This window comes from Eublepharis macularius, chromosome 14 (assembly GCF_028583425.1).
Source record: "Eublepharis macularius isolate TG4126 chromosome 14, MPM_Emac_v1.0, whole genome shotgun sequence".
Lineage (NCBI taxonomy): Eukaryota > Metazoa > Chordata > Lepidosauria > Squamata > Eublepharidae > Eublepharis > Eublepharis macularius.
The window spans coordinates 55,843,731-55,858,501 of record NC_072803.1 but is presented as its reverse complement, the minus strand read 5'-3'; the positions used below and the strand labels follow the sequence as shown (position 1 = coordinate 55,858,501).

The 14,771-nt window shown below is 44.7% G+C and overlaps 1 protein-coding gene across 1 annotated transcript in view; it reads left to right on the top strand.

Moving 5' to 3' along the window:
• MEGF9 (multiple EGF like domains 9) overlaps nt 1–14,436 on the top strand; it is a 96,970-nt gene extending 82,534 nt beyond the window's left edge. The window contains exons 3-6 of the mRNA XM_054998588.1: nt 1,030–1,169; nt 7,341–7,484; nt 10,740–11,012; nt 12,171–14,436. Of these exons, the coding sequence (XP_054854563.1) occupies nt 1,030–1,169; nt 7,341–7,484; nt 10,740–11,012; nt 12,171–12,622 (1,009 nt within the window). The 3' untranslated portion in view covers nt 12,623–14,436. The remainder of the gene's footprint in view (nt 1–1,029; nt 1,170–7,340; nt 7,485–10,739; nt 11,013–12,170) is intronic.
• The last annotated feature ends 335 nt before the right edge of the window (nt 14,437–14,771 follow it).

Here is a 14,771-nt window from a genome sequence, read left to right as displayed (position 1 = left end):
CATCTGATGTTGAATTAGAGCACAATCAATCCATTAGTCTTTAAGATGCCACAAGGTTTTTTTTGTTTCATCCTAGAAGAGCCATTCTCTCCTGTGGGTGAGAAAAAGGGAGATATCTCTTCTCAGGTAGTATTGGAAGATTTATCATACAGGTAAAAAACTGTAGCTCAACAGATATCAGTAAACAGTTGATACTGTCACTTAGGGAAGTATTTACACAATCCATAAATTCCTTTGACTTGTATCTGATGGAGGGGGGCACTATTTTTAACCAAGGGGGCTTTAATTGATCATTCTAAACAATCGATTAAATGTCATAGACAAATATGCTGTATGTAGTGATCAGAATCTTGACGCTGCCTTTGTTGAACTTCTCCCTAGATTTGATCTAATAACTGGTAGAAGTACATTTGCTTAAGCAAATCAGAGTTCTGCTGCTTTGCATCTGCTTTGCCTACAGAAGGTCCCAGGTTTGGTCTCCAGCATCCCCAGATAAAAAGCTTGGATCGTAGGTGATGTGAAAGACCCGAAAAATCTGCTGGCAGTCAGAGCAGACAGTGCTGGCCTTGAAATCGGAATGGTCTGATGAAGGATACATCTGCTTCATGTGTTTATGTATGGCATGTAGTGCATGCAAGCAGGGAACTCCATCCCTGGATCCCCTACAACACCATGTGGAATCCTGGGCTATGCCAATTAGACCTTGCATTTGGGGAGGGCCTATAGCACAATGGTAGAGTAAGTACCAGGATCTAACACCAGTTGGAATATTCCATAGCAGGACAAAGACCTCTTCCTGGAGATCTTGGAGAGCCAGTTCTGATCAGAGTAGACAATAATGGGTTAGATGGGACAGTGATCTAACTCAGTATTAGACTGTGTTGTGTGTTCTTGGGAAGGCAAAATTACCTTGCGCTGCCTACGTTCACCCCTTCCTGCAGTGTTTCCCCTCATTCTAATAACACCGCTCCAGAGAGGCGAATGTGTTCACAATTCATCTTTCCATCTTTTCTCCCTCTCCTCATGCAGCTCTGGAAGATGTCTGTGTAAAGCTGGAGCAACGGGTCCAAAATGTGCCGAATGTCAAGCAGGGTATTCCAAGTTCAACAGAACCACTTGCGAACTGTGTCGGTGCAATAACCATTCCAAGAACTGCAATCGCGAGACAGGTAAAGCAGAGGGCCAGCGGTGTGTCTCTTTGAGAAAATGTTGAAATCTTGTCTGAGAAGCCGGCAGGGCTGCTTGAGAATAAAGAACAGGCAGCAAAAGCCTGTGCCAGGATTTCATCCCCAGTGAAAGCAGTGCACGCAGCATCCCTCCTTTCCCTTGGAGGATTGCTGTCTGAGATTCCCACTCCACACCTTATCACACACCTCTGATCGCTCTTCTGTGCCTGCTGCTCATTTATTCTGCAGCCGCGTGTCCTGATTTCTGAAGAAGAGAATCTTATCTGTATTGGAGTTTTATGGTAGGATGAAAAAACCCAGGGATTTAGTGTCCTTGCTCATAACTTCATGACCGCTAGAGTTAAAAACGCATCTTTAGATGTCCTGTGTATAGACCTGGAGAGGGAGCTAACAACGATAGTGATCTGTCCTGCTATAGTTGTCAGCTATTGGGGCTCTCCAGAGCATAATTATCTATGCCGTCCAAGTAATTTACTTTGGATTGGACATCCAGCTTTTCTGCCAAAGGGCAGGTGCTTCTTTTTAGGATTTGGATGCAATAAGCACACAGATGTTGAGGGAAGAAAGAAAGTATTACATACACTACAAAAATAATGCAAAGGAAATCAGTGCTCAGTGAAGTAATAAACAAAGTACAAGACAAACCACCCATATACTAGAAAGAATAGCAAGAGGAAAGAAAGGATATCCCCTATGCCCTGTGCTCTGTCCAATTGCTGGGAGCCCCGGTCAGCAAAGAGCGAACTCCGTAGGCCCGGTACTGCACAGCAGTCTCTGCAGCCAAGTCCGTGCCGAGGCTCTGATTCTTGCTGGCTCTGTTTCAGATTTATATACATGAAAGTGTCCATGGGCTCACCTGGCCCTGTCACCCTCCCTAACAAAGCCTGATTAAAGGGAGCGATGATCAATCAGAGGACCAAGGCCGAGGAATGCTTTCAGTGTCAAGCCGGCCTTGAGGATCTCAGCTTAACTGATAAGGCCAGCTCCTGGCACCCATCCAAGGCCTGATTGCCTGGTCCTCCCTTTATTAAGAGGTTACCCATACTCTTAATCCAGGTGCCTAATGGACACCTCCCTCCAAGAATCAGCACGAGTTGGCAAGAGCTTACATCAGCAAGAATCAGCGCAAGGCACATCTTAGAAGGCATATACAGGCCAAAGATGGCTCTTTTGGCAAGATGGACGGACTGTGGGACCACTATCTCCTCGGAATACACCCCTCTTCCGCGATTTCCACTACACCAGCCACTCAGCCTTTTATCAGGAAGAAATACAAGAGGAGTAAGCTATCAACGCCACCCACAGCTGGAGGTTGGGGGTGAGAGTAGAGGGGTAACATCTGGAATGTCCCCACTGTATCCTTACGATCAGCTGACAACCCCATCCTCGTGGTATTCTAGCAAATCCCTGCAGGGCTTCTGAAACAAACATGGAACCCTGCGTCTTGGCAACTGGTTTTAATTCCCCCCCTCAGCGCTGGTAGGTTCCCCCCCCCTTTCATTCTTTTCAGTATTGGTTTCATTCCCCCTTTTCTTCTCCTCCCCTTTCCTCCTTTTTTCTTGTTCTTTTTTCCCTCTGTTTTGATCTTTCCTCTGTTTCTGTTGTTATTATTTAAATAATATCGTGAATTTCTGAATATGCTCAGTTGTAAATTAAGTTTAGATTTTGATGTACAAAATATATTTTTAAATTTAAAAACTGTCGAAGAAAAAGTAATAAATTTTAGTTGTATTACACTTTGGGTGCTAATCTTGGTGAAATGCGATAGAAATATATCAAAGGAATGCATAAATATTGTGCATTCAATAAAGGCACCCAAACTAATTCAATAAAGGCACCCAAGTATCACCTTAAAAGACAAAATGTTTTACGGGTGACCCTTACTGTAAAAAGGGGACTGTCCCTGGTAAGTAAGAATAGTAAAAAGTGATTTATCTGAAAGATGACTTTGTAGATCCAGAGGAGTTTGCTGTATTAGTCTGTAGTTGCAAAATAGTAGAGTCCAGTAGCACTTTTAAGACTAACCAACTTTATTCTAGCATAAGCTTTCAAGAACTACAGCTCTCTTCTCCGTACATCTGACGAAGAGAGCTGTGGTTCTCAAAAGCTTATGCTGCAATAAAGTTGGTTAGTCTTAAAGGTGCTACAGGACTCTTTGCTATTTTGGCAAGTTTGTGGCTGAGATGAGACTTGAACCAGCAGTCTCTTAGACCAGAGCTCACTTTCTTTGCGACTTCACTGTACCAGCTACTGATCAAAGCTAACCGGAATATAATATTTAGGTTATATACCGTTTGATAAAGCACCTCCATTTTCTGGCTGGTTCTGTAGGCCTCATGAGAGCCGGAGAAGAATAATGGCTAACAGACTGGATTATAAAGCAAGAAGTCCCCAGTCTGAATCTTGCTTCTGAATGAACATGCAAAGAGGCCTGAAACAAGACATTCTCTGTTAGATCTCCCCACCCCCATTTGCAACAAAAGGATAACAGTGCAGGACCGATGTAAGGAATCTTTCCCCATGGTGTATGGAGCCAGTCTGGGGTAGAGGCTAGAATGTTGGACTAGGATCTGGAGAACCCGGTTTGAATCCCCATGGATGCTCACTAGGTGACCTTGGGCTAGTAATACACTCTCGGCCTAACCTTCCTCACAGGGTTGTTGTGAGGATAATAGGGAGGAGAGGAGAACAGTGTAAGCCACTTTGGATCCCCGTTGGGGAGAAAGGTGGGGTATAAATGAAGTGAAATAAAAATGAATGAAATAAAGTATGAGAATCCCCTTGAACACTTGAAGGTGCTATGCCAATACGAAGGGTTGTATATCTAATTCTGAACTTGGCTCCCGTGGGCCAGGTTCAGAAAGGGGAGGTGCATCTGTAAAGTTGTGGAAGGCCAGAGCTTTGCAGAAAAATCACAAAAGTTAAAAAAAATGGGGGGTGTTTAAAAAAATTTAAAGGAGCAGTGGAGGGAAGGAGGAAGTGGGATTTGAAGGTTGGGCGGTGGGGAAGCAATGGAACGATAAGGCATTTCCCCTCTCCTGTGAGTCTCTGTGGGCTGTTATTATTTTATTAGTCAGGAGGTGATCAAAGCATATTGTGAACTGACCCTTACTAAATCCATAAGCATTTAAAAAATGCTTTGATTCACTTATAGAGATCTGTACGTGTCGCTACTGGGGACTTGATACAAAACCAATTGAGTGCCTAAAAATTTGTTAACAGCCATGACATGTTTCAAAGACCTTTCTGCAGAGAGACAAATGCATCCCGTAACATTGACAGCAAGTATGCCCTGCCTGTACATGTTGATTCTTTCACTACTGCTGATACGTGTACACGGAAAAATAAAGAGGCAATGTATATATTTATTTGCTTATGCTTTGTATTAGGAAAACTGTTTAATAGATGTGTTTTGGGTGCCCTCTAATGGCTGCCTGGAGCATTATTAATATATATTTTTTGACCCTGGGGATATGTAAACGGAAACTTCTCTTTCAGTGATTTCTGCTTCCCAGCATGGTGATTTTGGATACACATGCAATCATTGAAATCTCTGTGCAGATACAAATCATCCTTGTCCGTGTGTGTGGATATATACTTCTAAAAAGGTGGCAGTCGGAAGCACGAGGACGAGCGGCTTAATGGCATCATCTCTCCCCCCCCCCCCCTACTCCCGGAAGCACAAGCCTAACTGATGAAAATCCCTTAGGAGGATGAGTGCATGCCATAATCTGAAGACACATTCTTGCAAAAGGACCACAGCTTAGTAGTAGAGTAGTATCTTGGACTCCATTTGTGACCAGCCATTCTGCAGCTTGGGTGTGTGTGTGTGTGTGTGTGTGTGTGTGTGTCAGCCTCTGTAGCTGCCACCAGCCCTCCTTCAGCAAGCAGCCACACTCTGCAGAGAAGGGGAAAAGGAAAGCCAGCTCCATCCTCTGGGCTTGCTTCCACCCTTTTGAGTTCGGTGTTTCTTTGGTTACTTGCCTTGAATTTTTCCTCTTGTAAAATAATAGTGGGATAATCAATATGATAAGCAGGCTTTTTTTTTTTTTGCATGCAGGAGGTTCTAGGTTCAGTCCCCCACTTAAAATAACCTCGGAGAGCAGGGAAAGAAGCCCCTCGATGTCTTTTCCGCACACGTTGGATAATGCACTTTCAATGCACTTTATCAATTGTTTGAGGTGGATTTTTTGTTCCGCACATGAAAAAATCCGTTCCAAATGATCTATAAAGAGGATTGGAAGTGCGTTATCCAACGTGTGCGGAATCAAGCATCTGCTCGATCAAGTTGGGAAGCTCAGTCTTGATGGAACAGCCAGTGGTCTTGCTATAAGAAAGCTTTGTATAGTCACCTTTCCCATCAGGAAGCATCTGTGTTGTGATCTGAAATCAAGCGAGGCGGGTAGGGGCGTATGAGATTGCACATCTGCTCACTAGCTTTTTTTTTTAACCCTGCCAAAAAAATGAAAAATATTCTTGAACCTACTGCATCTTCTTGCAAAGTAGATGTGCAATCTCATCTACTTTGAACGAGAGTGAATATTTCTGACAACCCTAGTTTTTTATGTATCATATATGTTAACTCAAGGCTCTGCCCTTAAGACTTCTGGCTTACATATGAGTGCTTGAGGTGGCCATTCTGTGGTCACCCTGTATTTAGGTGTCTTTCTTTGAGTGAGGGGGCTTCCTAAAAACCCCTCTATTAGTTTTATCAATTTGGTCATTACACCTAGATTCATCTCTAAGGGGGAACAGATCCCCGCTACTAGTACAGATTGTTAAACCGGCTAGTTCTGCCCTCACCAAATTCTGCTGTGCTGTGGCTAGTTGTGTCTTTCTTCTCCTGTCTTTGTTGGTCAATCCCTTGTGGGTCTCCCACTGATTAGTCCTGCCTTCTGGCACCTCCTCTCTTTTTACTCCTGCTATCAAAGGGGCTCCAGCTTCTGCAATCATACACTTCAGGTCATCTTGACTTGCTCCTTCCAAATGTGCTTTGCTTCTCTCCTTTCTTCCCTGACACACGCCCTGCCCCCCTCGCCCGCCCCAGGCCCAGTTTTCCTTTGTCTGCTGAGAATTTATTAGGCTAGGATAGACGGCATAGGAAATGGATGGCCTGTTCATTAACATTAACATGGTTATCAGGGCTTTTTTTCAGCTGGAACGTGGTGGAACGGAGTTCTGGAACCTCTTGAAAATGGTCACGTGGCTGGTGGCCCCACCCCCTGATCTCCAGACAGAGGAGAGTTGAGATCGCCCTCCGCGCCACTGGCGGAGATCCCTTCTGTCTGGAGATCAGGGGGCAGGGCCACCGGCCATGTGACCATTTTTGCCGAGGGCGATTTAAACTTATAAAAACACCCTCCTTGTTCCAGCTGACCCAAAGTGATGTCATTGGCCCTGGGAGCATGCACACACATGTGGTACCAGGGGCACCACCTCCCGCCAAGAGTTGCCCCCTGTGCTGGCAACCCACTGAGTACTACCACCTCTTTTCCCAGAAATAAAAGCCCTGGTGGTTATCCTACCAGGGTTGAAACAGCTTCATGGGTTTGTGCAGTACTTTTTTTCTAAAACGGGAAGAGGCGCTGGTAATCATAATGTTCTCCCCCCTCAGCCCAAGTCCCAAATGCACAAGAGGTGCTGGTACTTCACACTGGTGCACACCCCTGAAAAAAACCTCTGGATTTCGGAGTGCAACGGAAGTACTGTTTTTGACCTATACATGGCTTGGGGGCCTTGATGCGGCGCTTTGTCTTCTCACGTCTGCCTGTATGTTGAGAGGCTCAGCCGAAGCCTGGCTTCAGGAACTTCCCCCTGCAGAGGTTAAGTGGGTGCCTATCAGGGTCAGTGCATTTTATTTACCAAATGTTTTCGAGTCTTGATTTATGGATTTCCCCCTTAACTTTATCAGATGATGCTTTCGTATTCTGTTGCTATGATGTTTTACCTCAGATTTAAATTTTCAGTAAACTCCTTTGGATCTTAACCTAATGGAAACAACTGTGTTTGGCTACCTGCTTGGGAAGCAATTGCCCCCCTTCCTTGTCTCTGGATTTGGTGAGGGGGAGACGTTACCACATTCGCAATCTAAACAGAAGCATCTTTATTCCACTAGAGGCTATACATTTCTGCATTTATGGTTTTGTTTTGCAGGCACTTGTCTGGACTGTCAGGGGAACACGGAAGGCGCTTATTGTGAAAAATGTAAAGACCAGTCCTACCGAAACATCTCACATCACCACGAGTGTCTCCAGTGCCCTTGCTCCATGGTATTTTCTACTGGTAGCTGTCGAATAAGTAAGGCTGTTCTTTAAAAATTTATTTTTGACCAAGAAAAATTCTGCTAGCGGGCATTTAACACACCAAAGCTTTGCTGGATTGTGAGTACAAACTAGGGTTGCCAGCCCCCCGCTGGGGGTGGGGGAATCCCCTGCTCCCACCCTTCACCCCCTGCCCCAGTTTAACTGGCCGGCAGGGGGAAAGGCGGGGGAACATGTCTCCTGGGGCACACTCTCAGGTGGTGCAATGTGCTCCTGTGCACCGCAGTGGGCTGGTCTGGGCCTGTTTGGAACCTAAATTGGCCTGCTGTGAAGCACAGGAACTCTCCAGGGCCCTCCTGGCAGCGCTCTTGTGCACTGCAGTGGGCTGAATCAGGCCCGTTTCAGGCAGAATTCGGCCCACTGTGAAGCACAGGAGCACTTCAGGGCCTGTCTCGCCGCCCCAGCAGCTCTCCTGTGCTCCGCGGCAGGCCAGTTTTGGCCCCAAATGGGCCCAATTCAACCACAAACGGCTTGCTGCAGAATATGGGAGCACTCTCAGGGGTGGCACGTGGCCTGCGCGATGATCCCAGAAGTGACATCATTGCGCAGCCCGGGAGCACGTGCACATATGAAAAAATCTTAAAAGGTAAGTGCCAGGTCTCCACTGCCTCCTGCCCAGAGGGCAAGGGGGCCTGGCAACCCTAGAAAAAACACATTTGATCTTCCTGTTGTGCTTAGCCAGCTTTCTTGACCCACGTGGGGTGTTGTGTGATGCCAGCAGCACAAATAGACCCCATAGAAGGGATGGGAAAGGTCAAAGATTAAATCCACTGACAGCTTCAAACAGCAATACCCAAATTTGGGAAGTTGGTCCAGAAACTTAAAGTGGTGCAAAATGCGGTGGGTGGAATTTTAATGGGATTGCCAGAATGCATAAACCGCAGTGCTTTATCCACAGTACCAGCCTCTAGTTTCTTTCTAACCCCAATTCAAAGCACTAGAGTTCAACCTGAAAGCCTTACGCAGCTTGGGTTCGATGTATCTGAAAGACCCTCTCTCCCCATATGGACCTACCCAGAGGGGCCTCGCAAGGGAATCCTTGTTGTCTGACGTAAGGCTGGCGGGAATTCATGAAACAGCTTTCTCAGCTGTTTCCCCCGAGTTAGAACTCCCTGCAGGCGCAGTGGGCATAATCTGGTGATGTGTTTGTTCTGAAAACAACTGACTGTATAGTGGCTCATGCTAAGATTAAGACGTTTTTGGTTTTGTGGTGCTATTCCATCGATACGGCTGGGACTGATGATTTTGAATGTGTTGTACTGTAGGTCTTTCATTATTGAATGTGCTTGTGGTGGTTGATTGTAGTTAATGCCATCCACTTTGGGAGTTCTTTGGGGAAGGGGGGAATTCGAAGGTAGGATACGCAGCCACTGAGACCAGACAAAATCAAAAAGAGTCCAGTAGCACCTTTAAGACTAACCAATTTTATTGTAGCATAAGCTTTCGAGAATCAAGCTTATGCTACAATAAAATTGGTTAGTCTTAAAGGTGCTACTGGACTCTTTTTGATTTTGCTTCTACAGACTAACACGGCTAACTCCTCTGCATCTGAGACCAGACAGCGTGTCTCTTCCTAGCAGAATCTGTTCCGCTCATGGTTTTGTGGGTGCTACTCTACTTTCTGCTCTCTTCATGGGCTCCCTCTTTCTTCTGGTTTCCTGTTTGCATTTCTTCTATCAACTTTCAAATGTCTTTATTCTCCTGCTTCCACAGAGCTGTCTATTCTTCTCCCCCTTCCCCCACGCCCTTTGGAACTGTTTTTGCTTTTGGGATACTCTTGTCCTCCGTTTTAAGAGCTCTCCCATGTCCACCTTCCCCTGCATTGCTTTCATGTAGTGTGAGGGAGGTGATAGTCTTATTTTTATTTTTGGGGTACACGGCCTCGTTCTCATTGAGCTCATCCGCCCGTGCGTGGGCAGCATCCCTTCAGTCTGCAAGGAGGAGCTCTTGCAACTGAGTGGTCTTTCATACAGTTCTCCTTCCCTTCACATAAACAACTCGGCGTCAGGAATCAAGTGAGCCCCTGCCTGCAGTCTGAACGGTACAGCCTACATGCAGGTTTCACATCTTAGTGCAAATGAGGCCTTGCAGGTACTCTAGGGATAATAACTTGCTTCATTGTTACCCGCCCCCTTGTCCCTCCAACTCATGCATGTGGCACCCCTCGGCACACTTTCTCATTCTTTCCTGTATTGTATACGAGCCCCCCTTCTTTCTGTTTTGTGCTGCCTGGACTAATTTGTGATCTCTTCCTCTTGCATAGTAGATACCAGCTTACTCTTACCCTCCCATATTTGCTGCCAGCTTGCTTGATTCTTCAGGGAGCTCCTCTGCTCTCTGTGGTCAGTATGGCTACCTGCTTTGCTGGCCTTGTCTTTCCTGTCTGGGAGTGACACCCTAAAAATCTGGCACCGCACGTTTGGACCGACATTGAATGTGTGAAAGCAAGCATGGTGGTGCACAGCAAACAGGGGCTTTGCATGCGCAAGTTGCGTGGTTCAGCCCCTGGCTTTTTCACATAAATGGATCTTGCATTAATAGAGCTGGGAAAGACCCTTTTCTAAGACCTTGGAGAGCCACTGGCAGTCAGAGCAGTACACGCAATATTGGCTAGACCCCAAACGGGCTGGAGCCAGAGTATCTGGAGGACTGTCTTTTCCCATGCAAACCTGCCCCCACAGTTAAGATGCGTTTCCGAGGTCTACCTTTTATGCCCCTGCTTTGGAAAACAAGGGATGGGGGCGCCAAGACATTAGAATTTCTTTCCCATAGAAATCTTCCTGGCATTGATCGTCTGTGTTTTTAAGTACCCGGTGAAGGTGTTTTAATTTTCCCAAGCCTTTCTGTTGCTGGCTTTAAACTAGAGAGCAGGCCTATATCATCTTTGTTATTTTTTTCCCTACTGTTTTATTTATTGGTTTAAATCAGAGCGCTGCTCTTTTTACTCATTTATCCCCCGCCCCTCCCCTTCTTTTTTCTCACTGCTGATTTTATTGTTTTATGCAGCTGGTTCTTATTTTTAGCCGAATTTTGTGTGTTTTTTTTTTAGTGGATGGTGTAAGAAATACTTTTGTTGAAAAGTGCAAGATTAACAAATATTTTGACTAAATGAATAAATACCGTTTTGACTCTGCCTAAGCGGCTTCCTATGTTCAGTTTAGTGAATGGTGGCAGTGTGCCTGATTTTATCAATGAATGTAACGGACGATTTTATTTGTTTTTCCTGCTCCAGAGTCTGGTCACCGCACACCAACCTGTGACAAGTGTAAACCTGGCTACACTGGTGCCCTCTGCACCCAGTGCGACAATGGCTACTATAACTCTGACAGCATCTGCATAAAATGCCAGTGTAATGGGAATGTTGACCCAGCTCGGTCACCAAGAGTCTGCAAGCCAGACACGGGAGAATGCATCGGCTGCCTTTATCACACAGCTGGGCTTCACTGCGAAATGTGTCGGGAAGGTTACATCAAAACTCCTGAAGGAGGAAACTGCACCAAGAGAGGTAATTTTGTCTCCTGCAGTTGTGGTTCACATTTATAATATCCTTGACAAGAACAAAAACGGTGGGATAAGGAAGACCTGTATGTTTCTAGTAAAAGCAGTTGGGTCGGGGGAGGACAAACCCACTTTCATCAGTACAGCTGTTTAAGCTTTTCTCCTAGGGTGCTTTTGTGGTTAGATTGGTACCCTTGCAAAGCTACTATTAGCCCCAGATAGGAGAAAAGAAAATTTGTACCACATTTGTCTATTTATCTGCCTGCAATGGTTAATCAAAGCTTGGACAAACATTAGATTGGAAAAAGTGTAGGACAGAAGGTTAAACTCTGTCTCTGAGCTTGGTCCTTTGGTATAACTCAGTAGTTCTTCCTGTATTGTTGGTTTCACACTAACGTGATACATGCCCTAGAAAAGTTTGGAATGTGAAGGGATCTACTTTATTATCCAAACCACATGAGTCCCACTGTTTGCAAAAAATTGTTTAGAATGGTGCATACATCCCAACGTTTAACAGCGTGTGCTGACTGTGGCCCCCACACTAGCTGTTGCTTGGTTGGCAATACTATGGTGTATTCGCTGATGCAATTCATTGCCATCATCAGGTGTAGGTAGGGCTGTAAGTTTTCACTGATCAGTATGACCAACTAAAGCTTTAGTTGTTTATAGTAATTTGCCTTTCCCCAATTACTGTTGATGAAAACAAGCAAAATCTCTGCAGGCCACAGAGATGTCCCCAGATAGCAAATTTGATGCAAAAGAAAATCTGTATGCAAAGTTGTCAGAAACTAGATCAATTTTCCTTGAAAACCATTATGCAGGGGACTGCAAGTGAAACATGCACGCACAAAAAGGCTTTCATGCCACCTTAAGACTACAAACTTCATGATGCAGGGCAAGTGAGCAAAGGGTCTTTACTTAAGGGGCTGTCATTCATGAGAGTTTTTATTAACTAGTGGCAGTACCAGAACAAGCCAATATCCAAAGTTCAGAAGTATTTGCTATAAAAATCCAAGAAAACAAATTTCACTTCGGAATTCTTGTTCGGGGTTTGCATTTCCCTGTTCCCTGTTGTTGTTAGCGGTTGTGAAAAGAGTCTGGGAAGAAATTGCTGTCTTAGGTCTATTGGTCTCAAATCCACCTGTCATTTTTTTTTAACATGTAGAACGCATTTCTAGTGAAGACAGAGGATTGATCGCTCCAACTTCCAACATCAGTGGGCCTACAGCTTTCACAGCGATAGCTGTCAACAGCACGTCAGTCCAGACAACGGTGCCGCCTCTTTTCCCCATCAGCTCCTCTGACAACAGCACCTCGACTTTAGCTGATGTTTCCTGGACTCAGTTCAACATTATCATTCTTACAGTCATCATAATTTTGGTCGTTCTGCTGATGGGCTTTGTGGGAGCTGTCTACATGTACCGGGAATACCAGAACCGGAAACTGAATGCCCCGTTTTGGACCATTGAGCTCAAGGAAGACAATATCAGCTTTAGCAGCTACCATGACAGCATTCCCAATGCGGACGTCTCAGGCTTGTTGGAGGACGATGGGAATGAGGTGGCACCCAATGGTCAGCTGGCGTTAACAACTCCCATGCATAACTACAAAGCATAACAAAAGCAGAACTAAAAGGATTCACTTCAAAGCCTCTAAGCGGCTCAAACTAATACCGTGTTCATTGGGGGGAAGTACCACTCAATGATACCACTGTTCTGGGCAAAGAAAATGCCCGGCTGTGCTGGCATGGCAAAGCTCTGTCGTTAGCACCAAATAAGGTCTGGGCAGCAGAGATGCTAGAGGAGTCTTGGGTAAAGATTGTATTGGGTTCATAATTTCCCATCAAAATCCATAGATGGCACTATGGACCTTAACTTGTATTTAAAAAAAAGAGGGGGGGGAGTCCTTTTAAATATATTTTTGTATGAGACAATGATGGAGGCATACCAAGAAGTCAGTTCATTCTTGGTCAAAAGCAATGTTCGTTCTGAGACCTAATCTTCAAGCTCCTGTTTTGAGAAATGGATGGTGACAATAGTGAACTTGATGTTGGATATTTTATTTCATTTCCTGATAATTTTAGTATTTAAAACAAAACAAGAAGTCATATTCATTTCGCAGAATGGCTAAAGGCACCCCGATGCATACTCCACAGCAATCAAGGATTTTAGTTCTTCTTTGATTCCCACGTTGCAGAAAAGAAATCGGCTGTTTGTTGAGAAACGGACAAGATATGTCAGCCTCTCTTCCTTGTCTGCGACCTTCCTCCCAAGTTGAGGATGCTATTTAAAAAACAAGAATCTCTCTTTTTTGTTAGCTTTAATGAACTTAGACCGAATTCAAGGAAGTGAGAAGTTGCAGAGGCAGCGCTCTCGTGAGTCTCCTATCCTAAGCAGAAGCAGTATGTATACCGAATGTAAGAAAAGATTCCTAGACATCGTATTTGTAACTATTTGTACAAAAATATCACAAGTCATATTTTATTCCTTTAGATTTTATCTGTACAGTGGTTCACGGCATTGTGAAAAAACAAAAGCAAAACCAAACCAACGAAAAAGCAAGTATTGTTTAAAAGAGTTGTAAATTTAGATAGCAATATGGCTGGAGCTGGGTCTCCAGCAATGGTTCGTTGCTCGTTTTTCCTCTTCTGACGATATGAATTACTTTTTGGCTTTAAACCAGTTATTTCCCTTGCTTTTTTGAATCATACTTATCCTCATTGCCCCACTTCTCCTTACTACAGATGAGTTTACCTTGGAGGCATTGGTGAATGCTTGGCAACCAGACATGATTCTTGGAAAATGGATGCTTACACAAAATGCAGATATGAAAAGGATGCCGAGAAGCATTATCAGGAACATAGAAGGCCCCTGCCAGGACAGGATTTGAGTGTTTTTCTGCTGCTGAGGATCCCCTACACAAGTGAAGGGATTCCCCAGAATGCAACCTTGAAATGAGATCTGTCAGAAATATTGAAGATGTACAGAGGTTGAGGACGGCACGCTTAAGTTAGACATGAATTGTCTGCTCTGGAGTTCCAGGTCCATAGCTACAGGCTGAGAACAGCAAGGAGGGGAGAATATTCATTGCATCTTTGGTATTAGGTTTGCATTTGGAACCTGAAATGCTCCTTGTTCTCAGCATTTCAGACCTGTAGACAGCTGCAGTACTACACGACTGCCCTTATGGTGTGTTCCATTCCACCTGGACTAGAAAGTTCCTGTTTTCATGGTGGCATGATTGGTATAGTCCACAAGTATGGGGGAACTTCTCACTGCCTTTATAATGTGGAGGTGCATTTGTATGGGAGTGCAGGTTGAGCTGAAGTCCTTTCATTAACTCAGTCTGCTAGCAGGGATTATTAACCAACCCCCGCTTCCATGAGGAGTTGTTAACCTTCTGAAATAAATTCCGACGGAGGAGGAAAACTGCTTTAAGGCCTGAGACAACTAAATCTTTTCCAACCCAGGTCTTGAGTTCTCCTTCCTTGTCTGGTCCCCAGACATCCTTTTGTGCAAAATGTGCATGTCATCACGTAATCTTTAGAACGAAACATATTTTGTAGAAGGATTCAAGAAGAGAGAAAATAACTATAAAAAAGAACTAGGCCTTTCTTAAACAGGCTCGTTTTTTATAGGTTGAGAAGGAATTACCAAGCAGGCCCTAATAATAACATAACAGTTCATTTGTATACTGGACAGATTAGTGCCTACCCAAAGCTGTGAACAAAGTCAGTGTTGTTATTATCCCCACGATACAGCTGGGG